Below are 18,016 nucleotides of genomic sequence, written 5' to 3'. Positions count from 1 at the left end.
GGACATTCTGTTTTCCCCTAAGACCCACAAAACCCCAGAAATTCCAGGTACATTTTATAAATGAAGGTGAGCAGCCTGCGGTGTATCATTCATTCTCCTTCATTGGTTATCTTTTGGAAGAGCAGAAAGAAATATATTGCTATTGCAGACTGTAGCATTTCCCATTGATCTGTGCAAGTCCATTGTCTGGTGGCCCATAGTAATGAACTGTTCAGAAGAAAATAATGCCCCTACTTAATGGGCCTGGTCAGTGAATCAGGGCATGGGGACAAATTCATCCTTCCTGAGCCCAGCTGCTGCCTTAAAACATGCCATTAGCACGTGCACAGTTTATGCTGTTTCAAGTTACCTTCATTCCGCCAATCTAACTAAAACTTGGCTACCTTCATTCCTTCCCAATGATGTGTCTCCTAGGATGGACTCGAAAGTCAAGCATTGCTTGGGACGGTTTGGCAAGGAAAGAGTGGGCTGAAAAATAAATAAAAGCAAACAAATAGCTACACGGTTGTCCTTTTAAATCTGACCACATGCAGAGTGCTTTATGTTGTGAGGCTGGTATGTGCAGCAGCTTCAAGCCTATGGAATTCGCAGTAGACGGGGAAGATTGGATTTTAGACATGGTCAACTACTTCTATGGGAAGTAGTTATCCTCACAGATCCAAAACAATCAGGGTGATTTTCATTGTTTTTATTTGGACCCACCCTATAAGATGGAAGGGCTGTAATTCAGGGGTGGAGTATATGCGTTGCGTGACCCAGGTTCAGTGCCTGCCATCTCCAGATAAAGGCTATAAAAGGTTACTGCCTGAAATCCTGTAGAGCCACTGCCAGTCAGTTTACCAAACTAAACGGACTGATGGTCAGATTCGGTACAGCATTTCCATTCGTTATTCTGAATTTGGCTACAAGTGAATATTCACCAGATCCTCCCCAGATTGCTTTGCTTTGAGCATCTGACAGCAATGGGGTACATGTAATAGACCTGTAACTGGTATTTTATTTCAGTTGTTAAATGTAGTTACAAAAGCACCAAGCAAAAGTCACCAGCCGCAGGCTGGGTGTTTATAGCGAGCTGTCCTTTAATGGCAAGTGCCTGCACAAGTGAGAGCAACTGGGCATTTCTGCTGTGTGCACTGCATTCCCCCCCCCCTTCCCCTGTCAAGGCGGCAGCAGCAGCAGCAGCAGCAGCAGCTCATCTTGCAAAAGAGTCACGGAGAGTGGTGAGCCAGCAGCACGGTTCATCCGCAAGGGAGCCATCCCATAGCTGCTTGACATGAAATATTAAGATGGAGCTACCTAGCAAGACTGTGCCCCTTGCAGGAGGCGTTGGGAGCCAAGACGTTTCCCCCGCTGCGGGCCAGGCAGCGAGTGGAGGTTTGCGGTCCATGAAGTCTTAATGAATTGGCTTCATAATAACCAGCTTCGAAACGAGCAGGCCAACTGCTGCACCTTGGCCAAAAGACTGCGCGAGAGCTCGAGCAGGAAGGCTTCCGCGTGGTCGTCACATTGAAATGTGAAGGGTGAGAAGACTCACAGAGGCAGGCAAATGTTGTGACGCAAAGGCAGGCCGTTCTGCCAGCGTGGAATTCACCATGTAAAAACGCCTTCTTCTGGAAAGGGAGCAGGTTGTGTCTGGTTTTTGTAGAAGCTTCCAGCAGTTCGGTGGGCCATGGGGCTTTCCTGTACAGCTGCGGGTAGGATTTTACTCCCTGTTGTGGAACAGAGCCTCTTCTCCTCCAAGGAGAAATCAATGGCCATAGCCCAAAGCCCACAAGAGCCAAAATCCCCTGGTAAAGCTTGCAGAGCATTGTGCAGTCCCCTAAGGATTTGAAGGGAGGCTGTTCTAATTGCAAACAGGCCTCACAGGTAAATAACCAGACCATGACAAGCTCCTGAGAGGCAAACTGGTGATTTTTGACATGTCACGATGAGAGCTTCTAGTAATTGTCAGTTGCATGAATGGGCTGCACATGCTTAAAAGTGCCTCATAGAATTGTAGGGTTGGGAGGGACAATGAGGGTCTTCCAACCACCTGCAACTGAAACCTTTTACCCAACATGGGGCTCAAACCCACGACCCCGAGATTAAGAGCCTCCTGCTCTACCAACTGAGCTATCCACAGGTCTGACCTTCCATATCTCATTCAAATAGTTGTCGTCTTCTTTCCTGATAATGCGGTGTTAGGAACTGAGCGTGTTCAGTGTCCAGGAAAATATTGAGGAAGCAAAGGATTTAATAAGGTGAAGAATCAGTCGGGGGGTTGGGCATATCTATGGCAAAACAAAAAAATGGACTTAGGTAACAGGCATTGATTGATTGATTGATTGATTGATTGATATTTTTTTTTTAAAGAGAATAGAAAAGGCAAAAGGTGGAAAGCTCACTTGGAACAACCAAGGGAGAGACCTGGTCTGAAGAGAGACATTGGATTCTTATCTCATTATACATGATAAATCTATTTTTAGCCATCTCACCCCTTGCTTTTTCCTGTAAGACCAATTGCAGTCATTAACAGTCGTCAACAGTTTTACCACACATATCAGCCAATCACCCATTCCCACCACCCTTCTGAGTAATACCCCTCCCCACCCTCTCACTATATATAAGGGTCTGGTGACTTCTGTTCCAGTGTATCTGAAGAAGTGTGCATGCACACGAAAGCTCATACCAATAACAAACTTAGTTGGTCTCTAAGGTGCTACTGGAAGGAATTTTTAAATTTTGTTTTGACTACGGCAGACCAACATGGCTACCTACCTGTAACTAGAACTAGAACTCGTGGACATTCCATGAAACTGAATGTTGGAAGATTAAGGACAGACCAAAGGGAGTCCTTCTTTACATAGCACATGGTTAAACTGGAATTTGCACCCACCCGATGAAATGATGGCCACCAAATCAAATAACTTTGAAAGAGGATTAAGCATGTTCATCGTAGGTAAGGTTGTCAATGGGGATTGGTCACAAAGTGACACTCACACACCTCCCCTTCCTGTTGTTGGAAGAGGCTGCCTAGTACAGTGCAGGGTCTCAGTTATACACCCCACACCCTGCCATCTTTTGTGTGTTTCTGCTGAAAAGGAGGCCATCTACATCAAGAGCTAACAAGCCCCCTTGTAACTTAATGCAGCTTGTTCTGGGTTCCTGGTTCCAAAGAGCTGTTTTCATTAAATTAGGTTTAATTAAAACATGCAGGTATTTAATTAACTCTGTGGCCCTCTGCTGCTTTCATGGCTGCCCCGGGGATATTTATAGAAGTGCAGGCAATGGAGCCAGCTGGCCTTTTGGAGGCAAATAAGTGGGGGGCGGGGCGGGTGTGGCTCTGCTGCCCTGCAGCTTTGAAGACCAGACATAAGAAAAGTGAGAAGCAAGTGACACGTGAGCAGAGCAATTTTTCTTAGCCTGTATATCGAGACTGGGAGTAAAAAAAGGGGGGATCCTTAAGCATGTCAGGAAAAGCAAGATAGATAAAGGCAGGGCTAAGGGCGTTTGATTTTCTGAATAAGAATGACCCTGCAAAATTTGTTATTGGGTTCCTCCTAAAAATGCCTGTCTGGAGTTTCTGGCTTGCATGGTTGCAAGGAGAGCAATGTGTCAGCAATATATCGTGAAATGTCTTAAATTGGGGTGGAGTAGTAGAGAGAAATTGATCAGGATTTCCAGTGGGCATTGGGGCAGAGTGTATGCACCCTGCAGAACTATTTGGCTCTCTCCCTGGTTAACAGAAGCAAAGTCTTGCACAACGAAACTAACCAGTTTGCATAATGTATGTTTTGAACTGACCAGGCACCACCTGTTGCTCAGTGCTAGTGGTGAGACCCAGTTGTGAAGTCTTGAACTTCTGGACAGGAGGAACAGGGGGTGCAGATACCCGTTCCAATGAGAGGTTGTCCTTTCCAGTCCCCAGTGTGTCCAGGGTCCCGTGTTTGTCATTTGGAGGAATGAGCTCGTAAACCTCTAGCTCTCAGTGGGAAGTCCTGTTCGTTTCGCACTAGGGAAATGAGGAATCCAGTAAATACCAGCTGGCCTGGAACATACTGTCTCCTGGAACTGTGATGTTGATCAGTTGACCTTTGTCAAATATGTCCTCCATGTTTTTCTGGTACCCTGGACCCTGCTTGCAGATGGTGGATAATTGGGGCTCTGTCGTTCTCACTCCAGAGACTCTGCCTATTTTCTCTGAGCTTTTTGGACTTCCAGTGTGGCATTCTCTTCATGGCAATGTACAGTTTTATTAGCTGATCTATAAACATTGGGTCTGCTGTTGCCTCCTCGGCTCCATGCGGATAGGAAGGTAATAAGGCTAATTTTGAAGCGACACCAACTCCTGCTGGCAGAAGCCAGGGATGAGGTGGGGAGGAGGTGTAGGAGGTCAGAGTTGCTGGTTACTCCCTGCTCCCATCCCCAATACAAGCGGTGCTGAGGTGGGGGGCACATCACTCTTTCTGACACCTGTCCAAGGGGCGGGTGGATTATAATCTGAACAGTGTCAAGATAATGGATTCATATTTGTCCCCTCATCAGGTCTCATTACATTCTCTGTCAAGAAGACGAGGGAGCTGGACACAAAACATAATGAAATCTGGAATGTACTGGCTAATCATACTCTGGTTTTAATGACAAAACAGCATTATGGAGCGGGAGGGAGGAGTAAATGAGTCCATTTGTATGACAACAGGGAAATTGCAACTGGCACCAGGGGGAAAAGGTTGTGGAATGCTAGACAATTTTCGGATGGAGCGGGAGCCAAGTGAGATGGTCGTCGTCGTATGGGATCCATCTGCCTGTGTGAACATGCAATTTACTTTAAGTGCGTTATCAGACCCACACTCTTTGTGTTAGATTAATTAGTCCACAATACTGATCACCTCCTATTTCTGTTTGGAAATGGAAATGGAAATCACAGCTCTGCTCATAAGCATGCACTGGAAAACTAGAGGAAGCTTTCTTTTGCCACTCTTCAACCCTCCCCCCTTGATAGTATGAACAAAAGGATGCTCTGAGTTTTATTGTCTACTAGCCACACACATGACTTTAGGATGGGTGGGCCTAAGAAATAGATGTGAAGAGGATCTGTAGCCCTCCAGGTGTCATTTGGTTATAGCTCACATTGTCCCTGAGCACTGGTAGTCACACTGGCTGGAGCGGAGATACTATTGCATGGTGAGCCGTTTGAGTCTTTGAGAAATAAGCTCCATAGTGAACTGTTTGAGTACTAGAGAAATGTGTGCCTCAACAACTACAACAGAATTATCCAATCATCTCAGCATAGTCAGATTCAACACTCTTGTTTTCCCTGCAATTGCTAAAAAGGGGCAGCAGCCCACTTCCTTGCAGAAGAAACAGACTGTGTTAACCATTCCGTAGTAAGGTACTCATTGAAAATCTGCTGGAGACACCTAGATTTATCCCAAAGGATATGCGACACAAAAGATTAGCCACACAGTGCTCTTCCCACAGTGCAGCTGCCTCGTTGTGTTTGCCCTTGTTTGCCCCACCCTGAGCCCCTGATTTATCAGAAGTCTTTGCCAGGGAGAGCAGATCCTTTGACTCCTTCTCTCTCCCCTTCCTTTGTCTTTTTCAGGCTACTCCGAGCCTGTTCCAGGTGCGAGTGGTTGGCGGCTCTGCGCTTTGCAGCTACCTCTCTCCCCAGGACAGCTGGCCTCTCTATCATCCAGCGGTGGACAGGTAAGAGATCAGACATAGAGATACTGCTAGAAATAAGTGACTGGAGGGATAAAAAGAGCAGAGGACTGAGGACCTGCCTATTCTGTTCTCTCACTAGTCATGGATCCTGTTTACTGAGCTTCTTCTTCCCTAACTTTATGCAGCAACCTCTGTTCGTCTTCCTTCCTCCTGGGCTCCAAAAAGAGCTCCCTGTTGTAATAAGGAATTACAGTGGTACCTCTAGTTATGAACTTAATTCATTCCAGAGGTCCGTTCTTAACCTGAAACTGTTCTTAACTAGAGGCGTGCTTTCGCTAATGGGGCCTCTTGCTGCCGCTGCGCCACCAGCACACGATTTCTGTTTTCATCCTGGGGCAAAATTCTCAACTTGAGGTAATGCTTCCAGGTTAGTGGAGTTTGTAACCGGAAGCGTTTGTAACCTGAGGCGTTTGTAACTCGAGGTACCACTGTATAGTGGTACCTCGGGTTACAGACACTTCAGGTTACAAATGCTTCAGGTTACAGACTCCGCTAACCCAGAAATATTGCCTCAGGTTAAGAACTTTGCTTCAGGATGAGAACACAAATGGCGCGGTGGCAGTGGGAGGCCCCATTAGCTAAAGTGGTTGTTGTTGTTGTTTAGTCGTGTCCGACTCTTCGTAACCCCATGGACCAGAGCACGCCAGGCACTCCTGTCTTCCACTGCCTCTCGCAGTTTGGTCAAACTCATGCTGGTAGCCTCGAGAACACTATCCAACCATCTCGTCCTCTGTCGTCCTCTTCTCCTTGTGCCCTCCTTCTTTCCCAACATCAGGGTCTTTTCCAGGGAGTCTTCTCTTCTCATGAGGTGGCCAAAGTATTGGAGCCTCAGCTTCATCAGCTAAAGTGGTACCTCAGGTTAAGAACAGTTTCAGGTTAAGAACGGGCCTCCAGAACGCATTAAGTTCTTAACCCGGGGTACCACTGTACTGCATTTCTTTAGATTCTTAAGCTTCCCTCTTCTCTGAGTGGGTATCAGTGTGCTGGTGCTTGATGGCACGTTCAAGTAAAACTTTTAACAACAGATGCAGGATGTTAAAACACCACACCTGATATGAAACATGATCCAGAATAAACAAGCTCCAAGAATGCTTCTGGATGATGCTCAGACAAGTCTCAGAGGGTTTCTGTGGTTGTGGGACAGCAACCAAAGTCGCCTCTCTAACATGCATTTGATCTAAACTTGATGCATTGATGTTGGCCCCAAGACCTGTTTAGCCTAAGCTGTGTACACACTGTACCATTAAATCACATGGAGTTTCTTCTCTCTGTGCTCCTCCCAGCAGTCATTTCTCTCCTGGTCACTACTATGGACACTGCTATTGGCTGTGTAAATGCAAGAACCTAGGAAGCTGCCTTATACTGAGTCAGACCATTGCATCCATCTAGCTTAGTAGTGCCTACACTGGCTAGCAGCAGCTCTCCTGGATTTCAGACAGGGAGTGTCTCCCAATCCCACATGGAGATGTTGTTGAGGATCGAACCTTCTGCCTCAAGGCAGGTGTTGTGTCGCACGGAGCTATGTGTGGCAGTTCCGTGCCGGTTTCCTTCCTTGGCTTGACAAACTGGGCGGGTGGCCATTTTAACTGGGGTCCTTCCAGGTGGGTGCAGCTAAATAGATGGTGGGCAGCTAATTTCCTTCCGTGGCATCTTCCCTGCTTTCAAACTCCCGGCACCAAGGCTGCGCACCAGGCCTGGCAGCCCTGAAGCGGCAGCGCCCAGCCGGACGTGCATCGCTGTCGAGCCATCACGGAGGGGCCGATGAATTATTAATGCCTTGCCGCTGCTAGCTGGATTCTAGTCAAAGATAATGTTAGCTCAGATAATGTCCCCAGGAAGCAGAGAAGTGAATCGGCTGCTGTCACCCTGCCTGTGTATGTGCCACAACCCTTGCTAATTGCATTGCTCACTGGCCCCCAGAGGTTTCTATGGGGATCCCCGTTGGGGAGTTAGGTGCATGGAGCTTAATCGGAAAGAAACAGGAACCCAACCGCAGCATCTCTTCTGTGTGTATGGGCACACCACAGCACCCGGCTGGGGGCTGGAAGCTGCCTGTTGCAGGAAAGATAAAAGGTTGAACTTTGGCTCTGAATTGGAGCAATGAGCCTAGCCTGCCCCTATCCTGCAGGAGCTTGAACCTATTGCTAGCTGTGCAAGTAGGCCTCCTGCGCCTGAACATCTTAAGGCAAAAATGGGGACATTGTGGCTGCTGTGGGGAAGAGCAGACCCACCAACGGGTCTCAGGGCTTTGCAATGAGGAAGTAGTCAGATGGCTAGAGGTGTACACTAGTGACAGCACGGCACCTGATTCCTGCATTGCAGGGGGTCGAAATAGATGATCCTCAGGGTCCCTTCCAACTCTACAATTCTGTGATCTGTGTGTGACGGCAAAGAGGCTTTACTTCCCGTTGGTTTATCTGTAGAAAGAGATATGCCCTGGTTTTGAAGCTTGCCAAGGAGTCGAGCAGCCATGATCCCTGATCTGGGGACCCTAGTTCTTCATTTCAGATTTGCAGTTATTGCCTGTGTGTTGTTGTTTTTTTTCAATGGCACTTTGCACCTGATCAGAGATGAATTCTTCATTCTTACTTTAGCTCCTCCCGGGCTGAGCCCTAGCACTAAAGACATGCACAGAATTCCAAATACTTTGGGAGGGAGTTGGACAAATGGGAAAAGGCCATAGTTTACAACAACAACAACAACAACAACAACAACAACAACAACTTATTATTTATATCCCGCCCATTATTTATGCCCATAGCTCCCAACAGAATATTAGTAATAATAATAAAAAAGCAATAAAACACCAAACATTAAAAACTTTCCTAAACAGGGCTGCCTTCAGATGTCTTCTAAAAGTCAGATAGTTGTTTATTTCCTTGACATCTGATGGGAGGGCATTCCACAGGGCAGGCGCCACTACCAAGAAGACCCTCTGCCAGGTTCCCTGTAGCTTCATTTCTCACAGTGAGGGAACCACCAGAAGGCCCTCGGATTTGGACCTCATGCAAACTAGGGTCTGGCTCCATAATGCCCACACTGCAGCCCTTTGCACAAGCATGAACAAGACAATATGAGGCTTTCGAGGAGGCAAACCTCCATAGCAGGATTCCAGAAGCAGGAGCTGATTAATTGCCAAACATTTCCGAAGCAGTTTGGAGTTGGGGATCTTCAGAAACAAGCCCCACAGGTCAAAGTGACATGGAATGTTCGGCAGTAACAGAGGCTTAGATGCTTCCTGGTGCACTGTTCCCTTTCCCTGTTACAAGTGTCTCAGTAAGCAAAGGAACACCAGATGAAGCTTCTTTGAAACCATGGGTTTTATCCAACTAAGCTCATCTCAGAGCAGACCCATTGAAAGTAATGGACCTACGTTAATCCTGTTTGTTAATTTCAATGGATTTATTCTTTCTGAACCAAGATTCTCCAGGACTAACTGGACTCCCCATTTTTTTCTGGGATACACTTGTCTGAATCATTACATTCAAGGCTACTTGCATTGGAGCCTGCAGCATAAATCTAATGGCTCTGTCTTCCTGCAGAGCGCTTCAGTTTGGTGGTCCTGGTGGTCCCGCACATGTGAAGCTGGTGATCGAGTGGGATGTGAGCACCAAAGAATGGTGAGTGTGCATTGCAAGTACGTTGTGTTAAATCTCCCTAGCCGGCCATCATGGTGGGCACAAGTGTGGCTCCTTAAAGGACTTTCACTCCGCCCCCCCCCCGAAATTCAAATGGCGTTTGCACCGCACTGCATCTTCTTTGCCCCACATTGACAGATCCCTGAACTGGACTGAACGGGGCATTTGCCACATCAGCACAATTTGCCAAGTGCATTACCTTCTGTCCGTAGAGCCCCTCAACTCTAATTTCCATTTTTCACCAAGGGCGTGCACCCCCCCCCATGCTCTTGCATTGAGACTGTGTTTTCACAAAGGGCGGATGCATGCCATTCACACAATTCTGGCCAACTGGGCAGAGATATTATGGATTAAAGCTCTGGATGGGAGTTGAAAAGAACAGGTGGTTGGCTTGGGCATGTGGGCATTATGTAGACCCATTTGCCTAACCATAGTAGAGTCACAATCAGGTCTGAGCCATTGCTGACCCCCTTCATCTGCCTTTTTGCAGCTTGTTTGGCAATATCCAGGAAGAAGTGGTTGAGGATGCAGAAAGCGTGAGGCTGAAGCAGCAGCTCCACCAGCAGCAGCATAGTTGCACCCTGGACGAATGCTTCCAGCTCTACACCAAGGAGGAACAGGTATCCTCGCATGAGTGCCAAGGACACACTGGGATTCAGCTTGTTTATCATTCATTTCTTGCTTTTATCTCTGAGGTCCTCACAACAACCCTGTGAAGTAGGTTGGGCTGAGAGGCAGCGACTGGCCCAAGGTCACCCAGTGAGCTCCATGGCTGAGTGGGGATTTGAACCCTAGTCTCCCAGGGTTTATCCTGACACTAAACCACATGGGCACTCAATTGCGATGGAAACAATTGAAGCAGGTCTCTCCCTACTGACTGGCAGATGGCAAACAACGCAGACCCTGCGATCATCTTCCGAGCCCCTTCTTTATGTGGCTCCTCCATGAGAAGTTCAGAGTACGGCAACACGAGACGGGGCCTTTTCTGCAGTGGCTCCTTGCTTTTGCAATGCTCTCTCTAAGGAGGCACGCCTGACACCCCTGTTACATATCCTTAGGCACCAGTCAAAAAGGTTCCTCTTCTTCCAAGCCTTTGACTAATTAAACTATATACAGTGGTACCTCGAGTTACAAATGCCTCAGGTTACAAATGCTTTAGGTTACAAACTCCGCTAACCTGGAAGAGTTACCTCAAGTTGAGAACTTCGCCCCAGAATGAGAACGGAAATCGTGTGCTGGCGGCGCAGCAGCAGCAAGAGGCCCCATTAGCAAAAGCACGCCTCTAGTTAAGAACAGTTTCAGGTTAAGAATGGACCTCCGGAATGAATTCAGTTTGTAACTAGAGGTACCACTGTATAGTCTTTTAAACTGTAGGGGATGGGGATTGTTTTTGTTTGTTACTATGTTGTGCATATTGTAAACTGCCCTGTGATCCTCGGATGAAGAGCAGTATAGAAATTTAATTAACAGCAACACAGCATGAGCAATAGAGATGGGAGTGCTAATCTTGTTCTCCCAGACTCTGTTTTGTTCAGGGGTGTCCTAAATTTAACATGACTAATAAGGGTGCATAGAAGAGGATGCGGGTGGTGCTGTGGGTTAAACCACAGAGCCTAGGACTTGCTGATCAGAAGGTCGGCGGTTCGAATCCCCACCACGGGTGAGCTCCCGTTGCTCGGTCCCTGCTCCTGCCAACCTAGCAGTTCGAAAGCACGTCAAAGTGCAAGTAGATAAATAGGTACCGCTCTGGCGGGAAGGTAAACGCCGTTTCCGTGTGCTGCTCTGGTTTGCCAGAAGCGGCTTAGTCATGCTGGCCACATGACCCGGAAGCTGTACGCTGGCTCCCTCAGCCAATAAAGCGAGATGAGTGCCACAACCCCAGAGTCGGCCACGACTGAACCTAATGGTCAGGGGTCCCTTTACCTTTACCTTTAGAATATGCTCATCAAGCAGTGTTGCCACCCACCCCTCTCATTCAAGTGATTGCTGAATCTGTGCTCCAGTGTCTAAACCTGACAAAGCCCTTGGTGTCTGTTTTCTGTTCTCTCTTTCTCCCCCCCCCCCCATCCGCAGCTGGCCCCTGATGATGCCTGGCGCTGCCCTCACTGTCAGGTGCTCCAGCAGGGCATGGTGAAGCTCAGCCTATGGACACTGCCCGATATCCTCATCATTCACCTGAAGCGCTTCCGGCAGGTGGGCGAGCAGCGCCACAAGCTCTCCACGCTGGTGCACTTCCCCCTCCGCGGGCTTGACATGGCTCCCCACGTGGCCAAGCGCAACCGCGGCAGCAAGTGGGGTCCCTGGAAACACTCCGCCCTGGAAAGCGGCCAGTGCAACTTCCTCTACGACCTGTATGCTGTCTGCAATCACCACGGCAGCATGCAGGGCGGCCATTACACAGGTGAGTGCCCCACTGGTGGTGGGTGGTGGAAGTGCAGGAGTCCGTATAATTCTGGGTAACTGCTGCTTAAGGAGAGTAGTTTGCTGGGATTTGTGGGAGAAGGGGGATCAAAAAAATCCTGCTCCAAGGAATGGTGAATTCTGCAAAATGAATACAGGTGTCCCCTTGCTCACGTGTGAATGCATAAATAAGTAAATACTTCAATTCAAACCCAGAAATGGCAGGAGGAAGCTGGAGAGCCCTTGTGGGTCTCAAAGAGACCCTCCCCAGAGCTTGAAGAGGATGTCAGTGAGGGCGCAGGAAGCCCCAAAGAGATCGGAGGCACAGTGAGGCATTGTTTACTATAGTTAAATGAATCTTCATTTAGATCTTTGCTCTGCATACCGTATTGGCCCGGATATAAGCCGCACCCAATATAAGCTGCACCTTTAAAATTCAAGGGGGGGAAAGAGAAAAAGACAATACCTGAATATAAGCTGCTCCCTTAAAAAGGCACTCATACCCATAAATGGCAAATGTAGAAGAAAATTCTATGGGTACTAGAGAGGACCTGCAAGTGGGTTAAACACCTGTTCGTAGCACCGTAAATGCAAATAAAAAAATCAATACTGCACTGTAAAATACGGGGAAAGCGATGAATGACATTTGAATTAATTGCACAACAGTCTCAAGCTCGCAAATTGGCAGTAAAACTCCCTCCCTTTTTACCATATGTCTGTTTAAGTAGCGATAACGTAAAAGCCAATTTTTGTTAGGTTGTGAATTTAAGCCGCACTTTAACTTTTCATGGTCAGAATTTGGAAAAAAAGTGTGGTTTATATTTGGGCCAATACGGTATATTTCATTTTGTTTCTGCTAATTGCAGGGCAGGAGAAGGTGCTCAGATCTCGCTCCCTGGAAGCACCTCTTATCTCATTTCTCCCAGATGTGTTCAGGTTTATCTTCAGAGTTAGAAAACTAGAAATCTCTTTTGGAAAAAAAAGAAAACCAAGGCTGTGGGAGGAATTCAATGTCATGTTAATTAAAGTCACTTAGCAGTGCACTAGTTTGCACTAGCAGATGCTAGTGCAAGAAAAGGCATAGAAAACCATCCCTGGTTGTGCAACAGAGAACTACTGTAGTCCTGATACTTCCTGGTGCACAACAAGCTTCCACTTGCACAACTATTGCACTGCATTTTGAATTGCACAAGCTTTATATTAATCCTTACACTAGCAGAACAGTCCTTGTGCTGGTGGTTGAATCCAGACCTGAGATTCTTAGGATGCTGAATACTATCCATGACAACAAATGTCTCTGTGTGAGACAATCACAGGCATGTGGATACAAGTATGTTTATCAAGCAGGAAATAAATGTGAAGCTCCAGTTCTGTTTGCAGACTACCTGCTTGGCCTGATCAAATGCTAGAAAATCATCCCACTGTCCAGCAACTTTTCCTCTCTCTAGTGAACCCTTTGGCCCTCCAGATGTTGCTGAACTACAACTCCCACCCCAGAAAACATGGCCAATCATCAGGGATGACGGAAGTTGTAGTTCATCAAAATCTAAAAGGGTCAATGGTTCCCCATGCCTGCAATAGATGCATTTGAAGCCCTCCATCTGAGAATAATCATTAGGATTGGCCTGGATCTCTCTCAGCAGCTTCAATATAAACCACACGTTTGGAAGAAGTTCAGTCCCACCAGCCAGTGTCTCCGTTAATGTGGTTGTCTACTCTGTCCCCAGCCTACTGTCGCAACACCTTGGATGGTCATTGGTACAGCTATGATGACAGCACTGTGGAACCTGTCTTGGAGGATGAAGTCAGCACTCGTGGTGCTTACATCCTCTTCTACCAGAGACGCTGTGTGGTTCCAAGCTGGTCTGGTGGAAGCTCTGTTAGAGGTGCGTAAGCAGTGCTTAACCCATGCAGTGACACTGTTCCAGGCATTTTATCTGTTCCATGTCTTTTACTGGTGGAATTGACAAACACACAGAATTCCAACAGACACGGTATTGGGTTTTAGAGCACGAGTCTTGAGACTCATGCTGGTGTAAGACAAAAATGTGGGCCTTATTCAGTCCAAAAGAAGTCACTGTAAACTTGCTTTACCTTGATGTGAGACCATTGCAGGACTCGTTGGGCAAGCCTCCACTGCCCAAGGGGTTTCAGACCTCCCCACCCCCCAGTAAAAAGGAGATGAACTTGAGAAAGAGCCAATCCATTTCTCTAAAACTCAGGAAACAGCTTGGCTGATTTCAGAGCTAGTCCCAGTTCAAATCCACTTCTTTGAACCTCCCTACCCACTAGGTTATTTTTCGCTCCCTCCCCAAATAGATTTTATTAAAGTTTGAAAAAATATACACAAAAGTTAATATCAAATACCCAGTATCTTTTTAGAATATCAAAGATAAAATAATCTAAATAAAAACACACAAAAAGAAAAGAAACAGAAAGAAAGAAAGAGAAAAAAATAAAAGAAAAAGGTTATTTTTCTAACAGAAACGTTGCCATTTTGGAGTGTCATCAACACTTTTCACAATGTATATTGGGTGTGCTTGCTTTTGGTTTGTTGTTGAAGCATGATTCTCAAAGCAACACAAAAAGTCTCTGGACCTGAAAATGGACGTGAGATTTTGGTGGGTCCTCCCCCAAAGCAATATTTTTTTAAAAAAATTCCCTTCAATATGTCAGCCAATAATTTTCTCCTTTCCACTGTCCCACTTCATCTCTAGCTTTTTAGTTGCTTTTACGGGTTTGTAATGTTCAGCAAATTCTTGGCTTACCTCACTCCAACCAACCCAGTCCTACATTCACAACATGGCAAGTTTTAGGTGACCAAGAGAAGGCCCATCTGGACCTCTGGTTGTGCAAAGCTTGCTGCTTCCCGTAATCCCTGGCTGACTTTGACAACTGCACCTATTTTGGGGGAGTCCTTGGTGGAAGGCTCTCCCCAGAACACTTTAATTCTGTGGATTTCTCTTGCAGGTTCCACCAGTTCCTCTGTCTCGGAACACTGGCTGGCACGCCTCAGCGGAAATAGCAAGCGAGAGAGCCTGGTGTCCCGGAGCTCTGCTACCTGCCCATCTCTGACAAAAATGCCGGACTCGCCTACCCTCACCAATGCCAGCAGCTGCCCAGAGAAAGGTGCCTGATTCATGCTATGCTACTCACTATACACCTAGGCTTTCTGGTACAAAGTCCACCTCATTCCAGCTGGCAGACCAGGTCCCTAGCCTTTGTCATTGTTGACAAGGCTTGCAGGATGCTCCCTTTGCTGAATGCCTCTCAGTGGCAACCAATGAACTGTTCTGCTAGTGTAAGGATGAATATAAAGCTTGTGCAATTCAAATTGCATTGCAATCGTTGTGCTAGTGGATGCTTGTTGTGCACCAGGAAGTATCAAGACTACAGTAGTCACCTGTTGCACCACCAGGGGTGGTTTTCTATGCCTTTTCTTGCACTAGCATCTGCTAGTGCAAACTAGCGCACTGCTAAGCGGCTTTAAATTGGCAAATTTGCCACAGTCCTTTTGAGCCAATCTCCAGCTCTGTGTTTGGTCCATCCATTTGCCCAGCTCATCCTGTATCCAGATAATGGGCAAGCTTCCCACCCCTCTGAATCCCAAATCAATTGGCTTGGAATGAAACCAAGCTGTTGCTTCTAGAATTGAGAAACAGCTTATTTGCAAGCCGGTCCGCATTCAGACTGAGCTCCCCACTCTTTAGAACTTATCCCCCAACACGTCATCCAAGCTTCTTCCCCATACTTCCCTCTTTCACTTACCTGGTTGGTGCTGATGTCTGCTAAAGTCAGGAGGGATATATCTACCTTCTAGTGCCTGGTGTGCAGCAACCAGGATGTGTAATTTTCTCCAAGGGCTGTCATAATATCAGCAGCCAGATAAATGGGGTTTTTTTTTTGAGGGGGGGGGATATTGGAGGATTAATGGGTGAATAAAAAGGAGATGAATTTGAGAAAGGTCAGCTTTGATTAAAATCTGAGCCTGAGAAGAATTCAGGAGTTCTAATGTCACTCAGGTCCAAGAATACAAGTCTGGGCAACGTCACTATTTTTCTAAACAAGCTTACACATTCCTGTGTTGGGAGTGTGCGTCACTTCTCTGACTTTAGAGAGTAACTGGAGCTCCTGCCAACCATCTTAATTTTCTTTTCTAGGTGGCTTTGAGTCACGACCCCTGGTGCGCGGTGTTCAAGGCAGGAGCATCAGCCTGAAAGCTTCTCCCAGTAAGGCCAAACTGGGAGCCCCCAAGCCAGTGCCCTTGCGATGGTCCTTCATGTCCAAAGAATGGCCAGCAGAGCCTTCTGGGGAACTCGTGGAATACCTGGAATCTGGCCGCAGACCGCGGTTCACGAATGAGTCCATTGTCCCCCTCATGACCAAGGAAGGGGAGGACAGTGGGCCTTCGGTCGCCAAAGCAAAGCCCAATCCTCTGCTCGCAGGCGTGGGCACCACAGAGAGCGCTGGCAAAGTGCCCACCAGCATGGAGAACACAAGCAGCATGAAAAGAGCTGGGAAGCCAAAGGAGGATGTAGGCGAGCAGCCCCGGACTCCAAAGAAACTGGTGCTCTCTCTCAGCACAGTACCTCCAATGAAAGATGAGGAGCCCATGGGCAAAGTGAACATCAATGGGACCTTGCGCACTGGGACAAACCTTCCCCCATCCAACTATCAGCCCAAGAGCAGAGGAGCCCAGGACCAAAAGCTCATGCCCTGTGTTGGGGAGAGGGACACTGAGGGCGAGAAGCAGCCAGAGGGGAAGCTGGCTGTCTTCAGAGTTGGCTTCCTGCGGAGGGACCCTAAGAGACACAGTGAGTCTGAGAGACATGGTGCTGCACCACCAGCCATGGCATCCTCCCGGTCATCTCTCTCCAATGGTACATTGAGTTCCATCACAGGCAGCAGAGCAGTTGGCTCCACCCTGGGCCGCAGCTCCACGGAGGGGCTGCCCAATGGGCGGATCTGCCGTTCTGAGTTGGACATCAAACGTGCTCAAAGCTCCTGCAGCAGCAAGGGAAAGAGTGACTGGTTGCTGAGCAGGTCAACCTCCTTTGGCAAGGCAAACAACAGTGTCTCCTTGCAAGGTTACACACCACCGCTAACTCTAGAGGGGGTTTCTTGTGGCACTTTCCAGCGGGCAAAATACCACACGGCATCTCTGGGCAGGAGACTAGCTGTACCTGAATCCAGCTTCTGAACTAGCCCGTGATTTCATGCGGAAGTACTGAAAGAGTGCCAACCCTGGGTGCTCTGGAGGTGCCAGGGCCTTTGGAAAGATCTGTAGATTGCTGGAAAGTTTCGCTGGTGCTTGTTTCACGGGGAGTTTCTCAAGGGGTACTGAGTGACACCATTGCCTTGCCTGGGAAGGAAGATGCAACAGGGATATTGTGAACCATGGGGTTAGAAGGGGGGTGGGGAGAGAGGGATAGATCAGATGGGAGAATCTTAGAGTTAAAAGTATTTATTCTGTACTGAGAGATAGCTTTAATGATGCTAGCGAGAGGATGTGCTGTTTTGTGACGGCATTTATTTTGGTACCAGGTAATGGGGAAGAGAAAAATATGGGGAGAATCTAGACATTGCCCTATGCAATAATACCAGCTTTTCTATTTTCTGCAGGCCTTTGGGTTTTACAGATCTATTTGTTATTAAAAATGTCTCAAATGCGTGATGAGCCTCAATGGTTTGGGGGATCAGTGGTGGACATGAGTGGGTTAATCCAGAGGTTGCCTGTTCACTTGGATGTTCTGGCAACTGGGAGGGGTAATTTCGGTTTTTGTGTTCCAATCCAAATGGATTCTGACGCATTCTTCTCGAAGCCTTTAAATGTATAAAGTACACAGTATAAAATGGACTCTGGGGGCAACTCTGTGCATTTCCTGGAGCTCCTTCCTACACACCAGAATGATCAAACTAGAGCTGTCTTAGATGTGAAATGTTTGATGTGGCTGCTGGAATCCAAGTTCCTGCTATTAAGTTGCCTTGCTTGTGGCTCCACTTCATACGCGATTCTTACCTCAAGCAACCAGATATGCCTGCATATTCTTGCCTCCAAAACGTCCATTAACTTCTGGGTCTACTCTTAGTGTGAGACAATGATGAAATAATCAGACAGATAGTTAGCACTGTGGGGTGGAATGATGAGAGAAGGCTTTGGATTAGAGAGGTAGAGCTGGGAAGCCATCAGTGTGGGGGTAATACTCAAAGCCATGTGATCTGACAGAGACTTCCAGGAGGCAGTATGTAGAGAAATGATAGAGATAATAATA

The 18,016-nt window shown here is 47.4% G+C and overlaps 1 protein-coding gene across 2 annotated transcripts in view; it reads left to right on the top strand.

Annotated features, from left to right (window-relative positions):
• USP43 (ubiquitin specific peptidase 43) overlaps positions 1–17,415 on the top strand; it is an 89,361-nt gene extending 71,946 nt beyond the window's left edge. For both annotated transcript variants that reach the window (XM_028717163.2, XM_028717162.2), the window contains 7 exons: positions 5,585–5,688; positions 9,249–9,326; positions 9,835–9,964; positions 11,418–11,745; positions 13,472–13,630; positions 14,715–14,873; positions 15,905–17,415. In XM_028717163.2, coding sequence (XP_028572996.2) covers positions 5,585–5,688; positions 9,249–9,326; positions 9,835–9,964; positions 11,418–11,745; positions 13,472–13,630; positions 14,715–14,873; positions 15,905–16,944 — 1,998 coding nt within the window. In that variant the 3' untranslated portion in view covers positions 16,945–17,415. The remainder of the gene's footprint in view (positions 1–5,584; positions 5,689–9,248; positions 9,327–9,834; positions 9,965–11,417; positions 11,746–13,471; positions 13,631–14,714; positions 14,874–15,904) is intronic.
• Positions 17,416–18,016: the final 601 nt, after the last annotated feature.

Source organism: Podarcis muralis, chromosome 2 (genome assembly GCF_964188315.1).
Source record: "Podarcis muralis chromosome 2, rPodMur119.hap1.1, whole genome shotgun sequence".
In the NCBI taxonomy this organism is placed as follows: Eukaryota; Metazoa; Chordata; class Lepidosauria; order Squamata; family Lacertidae; genus Podarcis; species Podarcis muralis.
Note: the sequence above shows the minus strand (reverse complement) of the source record. Positions and strands in the feature narration are given on the sequence as shown.